This window comes from Rutidosis leptorrhynchoides, chromosome 3 (assembly GCF_046630445.1).
Source record: "Rutidosis leptorrhynchoides isolate AG116_Rl617_1_P2 chromosome 3, CSIRO_AGI_Rlap_v1, whole genome shotgun sequence".
Taxonomy (NCBI): Eukaryota; Viridiplantae; Streptophyta; class Magnoliopsida; order Asterales; family Asteraceae; genus Rutidosis; species Rutidosis leptorrhynchoides.
The window spans coordinates 599,706,531-599,714,718 of NC_092335.1; the positions used below are offsets into that span (position 1 = coordinate 599,706,531).

The 8,188-nt window shown below is 37.5% G+C and overlaps 2 protein-coding genes across 2 annotated transcripts; both read left to right on the forward strand.

Moving 5' to 3' along the window:
• Positions 1–2,906: 2,906 nt before the first annotated feature.
• LOC139902194 (uncharacterized) lies at positions 2,907–4,900 on the forward strand. Its single transcript, XM_071884843.1, has 2 exons — positions 2,907–3,069; positions 3,717–4,900. Exons 1-2 carry the CDS (start codon positions 2,907–2,909, stop codon positions 4,898–4,900), a joined length of 1,347 nt encoding a protein of 448 aa, XP_071740944.1.
• Positions 4,901–6,386: 1,486 nt separating this feature from the next.
• On the forward strand, positions 6,387–7,891 carry LOC139898811 (purine permease 1-like). Its single transcript, XM_071881591.1, has 2 exons — positions 6,387–7,148; positions 7,821–7,891. Exons 1-2 carry the CDS (start codon positions 6,387–6,389, stop codon positions 7,851–7,853), a joined length of 795 nt encoding a protein of 264 aa, XP_071737692.1. The 3' UTR covers positions 7,854–7,891.
• The last annotated feature ends 297 nt before the right edge of the window (positions 7,892–8,188 follow it).

Consider the following 8,188-nt stretch of genomic DNA (forward strand, 5'->3'; position numbering starts at 1 on the left):
AAATACATTATGTACAATAAATATTTGGGTCTTACAGATACACAATTAGACAGCACCAATAATAGAAAAAACGTAGTAAATAACAGAGTTATTTGTAATTGTATGGTACTGAAATGTGTTTATGATATTTCCTATGCATGTGATAGTTTATAGGTATTTGCTGTGGATGTGTATATGCTGTTTCATTAATAATCTTAATAAATTAATATCTTTAGTACTAAAAAGAGTTTTGATAAATTTGTATATGCTGTGCATACAATGTCTGATGTGCATATGATGTTTCATGCGATGTATGATGTGCATACGATGTCTGGTGCGCATACGATGTCTGATGTGTATATGTTGTTTCATTGGCACTGAAAATTGTTTGGATAAATTTGTTTTTTACAAATCTTGGATAAAATTATTACTATTTTGAATAATCTAATTTGAAAAACCCATGTTACTTCAATCCACCAGGCACACATGTTTCTTACGGTTCTCATGGACCTCCTTCGTTTAAGTGCCGGAACTGTGACGCAACAATGTGGTATGAAGAACGGAATAACAAGCCAAAAAACACTTCCAGACCGTCCTTCTCGATGTGTTGTCAAAATGGAAAAGTCTTACTCCCACAGCTCATGCCGTCTCCTCCGTTGTTGCAAACATTGCTTGATTACAATGATTCTACATCATCTGAATTCCGAGAACAAATACGCATATATAACAGCATGTTTTGTTTTACATCTTTTAGGGCTAAAATAGACCATTCTGTTAACCGTGGCTGAGACGTGTATACATTTAGGATAAGCGGGCAAACCTATAATAAAATTGGTTCACTTATACCAGAGGCTGCAGGGACACCAAAATATGCACAACTCTACTTTTATGATACACAAAATGAAGCGAGAAATCGTATGTCCACTTTCTTAGGCCATGATTCTAAAGAGACAGTTGATGAAACCCTAACCAAGAATCTCATTAGCATACTAGATGAGTACAGTACCGTAGCAAAGGCATTTCGTATGGCAAGGGATTGGTCAAGTAATAACCCAACGTTAGATTGTGAACTACATTTAGTTGCTAAAATTACCAGCTCACGACAATATAATGCACCCAATGTTGGTGAAATAGCTGCGTTAGTCACTAGCGACTTTGGCCACTGCAATTCTTCACGAGATATCATTGTGCAAAAAAAGAATTGTGCCCCGAAAAGAATATCAGAGCTACATCAACTTTATATGGCGTTGCAATACCCTTTACTATTTCCATATGGTGAAACCGGATATCACGAAGCGATACCATATAATAATAATAGCGGGAAAAGGCAGACTGCCAGAGGTTACGTCACAATGCGAGAGTACTATTGCTATAGAATTCAGCATCGTGAAAATGAGGGCACAACTCTCCTAAGAGTTGGTCGATTATTCCAACAATTCTTGATCGACGCATATACATCCGTTGAAGAACAAAGATTGCAGTGGGTAAGACATCACCAAAATGATTTGCGAACCGACCTATACTATAATGTTTGTGATGCTGTTACAAGGGGAGACACGTCAGCGGCATCAATCGGAAAGAGAATTATTTTGCCAGCTTCCCATACAGGGAGTCCACGATATATGGTCCAAAATTACCAAGATGTAATGGCCTTATGTCGGGAATTTGATAACCCTGATTTATTCATCACCTTCACTTCTAACCCAAAATGGCCCGAAATTGATGGAATGCTCTCCTATGTCGACGGTCAAAAGGCACCAGATCACCCCGAGATTGTCGCCCGAGTATTCAAACAGAAACTAGATGCTCTTACAAATGATATCATGAAAGAACACATATTTGGCACGTGTCAAGCAGGTACTATGAACGCCTACTTAAGCATTTCCAATCACGCATAATGCCATGTTTTTTTACTTTGATAATTTACCGTTTTAAGAACCACCCACTAGGTTACATATATGTTAACAATCCCTTTAATCCCATATGTTGTTTCAGGACTCTACATTATCAAATTCCAAAAGCGCGGATTACCTCATGTACATATGTTAATATGGTTGACACGTGATTACAAGTGCAAGATGCCAACAGACATCGATGATCTCATCTCAGCAGAGATACCCTCTCAAATACACGATCCTGAAGGGTTTAAAGCAGTCACTAAATACATGTTGCACGGACCTTGCGGTGGTGCGCATATGGATGCTCCTTGCATTATTGATAGGAAATGCTCAAAACACTTTCCTAAACCATATTATGCAGAAACCACTATTGACGAAGACGGGTACGCCAATTATAGGCGTCGCAACAACGGAGTCAAATTTCGCAAGAACAACACTAACCTTGATTATAGTTTTGTTGTCCCCTACAACAGATATTTGTTGCTCAAGTACAATGCCCATATTAATGTCGAATGGTGCAATAGATCACGCGCAATCAAGTACTTATTCAAACACTTAAACAAAGGTCCGGATCGAGCAACAACAGTCATACAAGAAAACATAATCCCCAACGAAAACTCAACAGTGCAAACTGTTATTGACGTTGACAAAATTAAGAATTATTTGGATTGTCGATATTTATCACCGTGTGAGGCCGTCTGGCGATTGTTTTCGTTTGACATCCATTATTCAAGACCATCGGTTATCAAATTGTCATACCATTTGCCTAATCAACAATCAGTGATATTGCGCGATTCCCAGCAACTCCCTCCCCTTCTACACAGAGAGAGCATTAAAGAGACAATCTTCACATAGTGATTTGAACTTAACAAACAGGATGAACATGCGCGCTCCCTAACTTACGCAAAAATCCCCAAAGATTATGTGTGGAACCAAGACGCAAAAATATGGACCCGGAGAAAACTAAGAACATGCATCGGACGTATTGTCTATTCAAATCCTGCATCATGTGAACGTTACTACCTGCGGATGTTATTGAACATAGTTAAGGGTCCCCGTTCTTTTGAGAAAATTCGAACTGTAGATGGTATATTGCACCCCACGTTTAAAGATGCATGCTTTGCACATGGTTTGTTGAACGATGATAAAGAATGGACAGAAGCCATCTCTGAAGCAAGGCTATGGGCAACAGGTTCGCAACTTCGGGACTTATTTGTAACCATGTTACTCTTTTGCAATGTAAGTAAACCACTCACACTATGGGAACTAAATTGGGAAGCTTTATCAGAGGACATTCTCTATAAAAAAAAAGAAAAATATTCAACTTCCCATATTTGATCCTAACGGAGGCTCAGCTTAAAAATTATTGCTTAGTCAAGATACAAGGCATTTTAAATAAAAATGGCAAATCTTTAGCTGACTTCCCCGAGCTTCCACAGCCGGACCAATCAATGCTAACCCAAATGGACAATCGTCTAATACGAGAGGAATTAAACTACAATATAAAAAAAAATGACTACCTTGCATAACACCCTTTTCAGCTCACTCAACCCAGAGCAGCTAGAAATATATCTCCAGGTCGTTAACGCTGTTCATAAACAACAAGGTGGTCTTTTTTTTATATGGTCCCGGTGGCACCGGGAAAACATTCTTATACAATGCCGTCCTCGCAAGATTAAGGTTAGAAAGGCTGATTGTGCTCGCAGTTGCATCTTCAGGTGTGTTTACCTTTGATTATATATGATTGCCAACTCATATTACCATTAACATATTACCTGCTGCACAAAAAAACATTTCGTACATGATACCCCTAAAAACACTAATAAATGTAAACAACAGGTATCACATCATTGCTTTTACCCGGAGGTCGGACATCACACAGCCGATTTGTCATCCCCTTGGAATTAATGGAAAACAGCACATGCGGAATAAAACAGCAAACACACTTGGCATCACTTATTCAAGAAGCCCGTTTAATAATTTGGGATGAGGCGCCGATGAATCAAAGGTTCGCTTTCGAGGCCCTAGACAAAACTTTGCGAGACATTTTAGGGGCGAAGGATGACAGAAACAGATCAAAGATTTTCGGAGGTATGCCTGTCTTACTAGGGGGCGACTTTAGAAAAATACTTCCAGTGATACCAAAGGGAAAAAAACAAGAAATAGTTCATGCATGCATTAACAGGTCCGATTTATGGCAACATTGTAACCTGCACACACTATCCCGCATTATGCGGGTGAACGAATACACTCCAGATGGATATCTTGATACACGAAAACAAAACTTCAATAAATGGGTACTAGATATAGGGGAAGGTAAGGTTCCTGCAATTGCTAAAGATGGGGAGGATGAGCCAACATGGATAAAAATTCCCGAAGAATTCATTATATCTTCCAAAAAACCACCGATTGAAACGATCGTTGACACAATATTTCCAGATTTCCCCGTGAGACAGGAAGATGAAGATTACTTGCGAGAGAGGGCTATTTTGACCCCAAGAAATGACGACGCGGATGAGATTAATAAACATATGTTCAAAAGATTACAAGGAGCAACAATGACATATAAAAGCTCTGATGAGATTTGCATGGGATCAACCGACAACATGGTACAAATACAAACATATCCCGTGGAATACTTAAATACATTAAACTTCCCAGGTGTTCCTCCTCACAAACTTAAGATAAAAATAGGTCAACCAGTTATGTTGTTGCGAAATCTGTGCCCAAGCGCAGGGCTGTGCAACGGAACACGTCTCATCCTAACAGATTTCCAAAAGTTTGTTCTTCAAGCCCGGATTATAACAGGCTCGCATATAGGAAACACAGTCATCATTCCGCGGATTGTTCTTACTTCGGCCCAATCAAAATGGCCCTTTGTCATGCAACGAATCCAATTCCCAGTCAAGCCCTGTTATGCAATGACAATAAACAAAAGCCAGGGACAATCTTTAAAATATGTCGGTCTTTACCTACTGAAACCAGTTTTTAGCCACGGTCAACTATACGTTGCCCTATCATGAGTAACCGACCCATCTGGTTTAAAAATAGTCATGATAAATGATAGCGACGAACGTTTAAAGGGTTACACACGAAATGTTGTGTACATGGAAACTTTCTTCAACTTGAAACATGATTCATAGAGGTATGCTTACTACTAATTTCAATTGCTTACTTATTTCATCTCTAACAAATTGATTTGATGTTATTAATCCACAATGCATATTACACACATTCTGGCACCCCCACACCAGCCTTCACAAGGTATCTTATAAGCATTTTATTTTCATATACTCATTCACTTTATTCGTTTTGCACATAATGACATTCATTGATTTGAATTCCTTCATTTCCATAGATATATTATACCAAAAAAGCATCGAATTTGTTACAAAACATGAGCTGCTACTAAAGTGGAAGGCACATCGGGCTGACTATGTCCATCATTCCCTTTCTCATCCTTTATAATACAAGTGTTATTTCCATCCAACACAGAACCCATGTGATACTATAATTTTTTATGTGTAATCATTTGTATGGTTGTAGATAAATAAATTAAACCTCATGTGTCTTTCATATATTTCTAACTTTATACTAACTCAATATCATTGTTGTTAAACCAATTACCAAAGGAATTACCCCCTTCAGCCGACTGGCGACTGCTATACGACCCACCGCACTAACCACAAACCATACAAGTGTTCGTGCAACGCACGGGCACTGCAACTAGTATTACATATACAAGAAACTCAAAATTGATAATTCTTATAACTTCGTGTCTCTTACTTTAAATCTTTCACCGCATGTAATTTTATATATCTATAACCAAAAAGGTCATTTCATCGAAATTACTTGTAAAGCAGCTGAATGGCGACCTTTTTTTCTTTTTTCAAAAATAAGGAATACTAATAAAAGAAGAAACCTTAATCGATAATAAAAGAATCTTAGATCGATAACCAAAACACAAACGATAAGGCTCGAGAGAAGTAACAATAAAAAAAAAACACTAGATCAACATATGAGCTACACTAACTCAAACACTTAATGCTGACCTTAACCGAATTTTTATAGTCTAGTTATATTTATATGTTAATTTCAACGTTTTAAAAAATTATTGAATCCGTCACTAATTATACGTAAACCCACTTCAATATATTGCATCATATTATCTATAGGAACGGCTAATTTTTTTAGTATTATTTCGTATATTAAACTCAGAATTATTAAATTTTATAATATTTTGCCCTAAAATTCTTAACCGCAGAGTAACATTTTGGTCTATAATTTTTTTTTTTTACATAGAGCGGATCTAGTGTAGAGCAACTTGGGTCGACCGTTCTCACTATCCAAATTAATATATAAAAATCCAACGTCATGAATATTACTATTTTATTTTATTGTCTTCATCTTTTAACGTTTTACCCGGAAACAAAAAATTCCAATCCGTCACCAAGTCCACACAACTATATAAACACACTTCAACAAATTTATTCCACAACTATACACACCATGAACAACCATCAAAAAGCCACCACCACCGCAACCACAGCGGGGACCACCGCACCAATCACAGCAAAAGTCAGCCCAACAGCTAGAAAAACACTCCTAATCATAAATTGCATCCTACTCTCAATAGGAATTTGTGGCGGCCCACTAATCATGCGCCTCTACTTCATCCACGGTGGCAACCGTGTCTGGCTATCGTCTTCCCTCCAAACCGGCGGTTGGCCATTCATCCTAATCATCCTCATAATCCTTTACTTTTACCGACGAAATACAAACGACAAAACCTCCTTCATTTACATGCGTCCACGTTTATTTTTCGCCGTCGCTTTCATCGGTGTACTCACCGGCCTCGACGACTACCTTTACGCTTACGGAGTCGCGCGTCTCCCTATCTCCACGTCATCCTTAATTATCGCGTCACAACTAGGGTTTACAGCGTTCTTCGCGTTTTTACTCGTGAAACAAAAGTTCACACCGTATTCGATAAACGCCATCGTTTTACTGACGGTTGGGGCCGGCGTTTTGGCGTTACATACGGGCGGTGATCGGCCTAATGGAGAGAGTAAAAAGGAGTATATGTTGGGGTTTGTTATGACGGTTGGAGCTGCTGTGTTGTACGGATTTGTGTTGCCGTTGGTTGAATTAACGTATAATAAAGCGAAACAGGGGATTACATATACACTTGTGTTGGAGATTCAGATGGTTATGTGTTTATTTGCGACGATTTTTTGTACAGTCGGTATGATTGTTAACAACGACTTTAAGGTTCGTATTTACGTTTACAACATTTTAAATTTTTTATTTATTAATTTATTTTCTTCCTGTTTTACATATATAACACACAAACCACATGTACACTGCCCGGCTACGTTTCCATATGAAGGATATTTTATTTTTATTATTCATATATAGAGTATTATAATAATAATTTATATAGGTATTTTTAGTATAGGTGCTGATTCGTACACCACCAAAATTATCCATACACCACTAAATATGTAACACAGTGTTGTACTGTACAACTCTCTAAAGCATATTTAGTGGTGTATGGATAATTTCAAGTGGTATACGAATCAGTCCCCTTTTAGTATACATGTCAATTTTGTTATTTAATTAATCAAAAAAATATATTAATGTGAAAATGGTGGGTGAAAATCATAATATTTTTTCTGGACAGCTGTCAGAATCACCCACGAGAAACTTAACCACCCACGCGTAATATTATTAATAAAAATTTCTGAAATGTTTAACACAGTCGAAGTAACTACTCAATCATGTCCCTTTTATTATTGAAAATTTGACATTAAATATACTAATTTTATGAGTTACTTAATATATTTTGAATTTAACAAAAGTCAAATGAAACATTTTTTTATGAAACACTAAAACTAAACACTCAAAATCACTGATAACATATGTTGTTGTATGTGGTAACAGATTAAGCTATATTTAAGAGATCATTTGCATTAGATGTGAATAAGTCAATAATGTAGGATCGTTTTCAGGTACACTTTAATATACAACATATAAGTTCATGAGTTCCACATTACTCTAAAACAATTGGTGATAGAGGGAGGTTTTCATAAGCTTATATATGCACATTTGTTTGTTTCACTTTTCGATGTGAGACACAATGAACCGATTAGCTTCAACAATCACCCCCTTAATCGGTTTATCCACTTTGCTCGTACACCACACGTAACATATAACGCGGCTCTTCCGGACACGCTCAACACCATCTTGACTTATCCCGGACTCTCGGCCTCTTCCCCGGTCTCGTTCACATCCATCTTGGTTTGAACCTC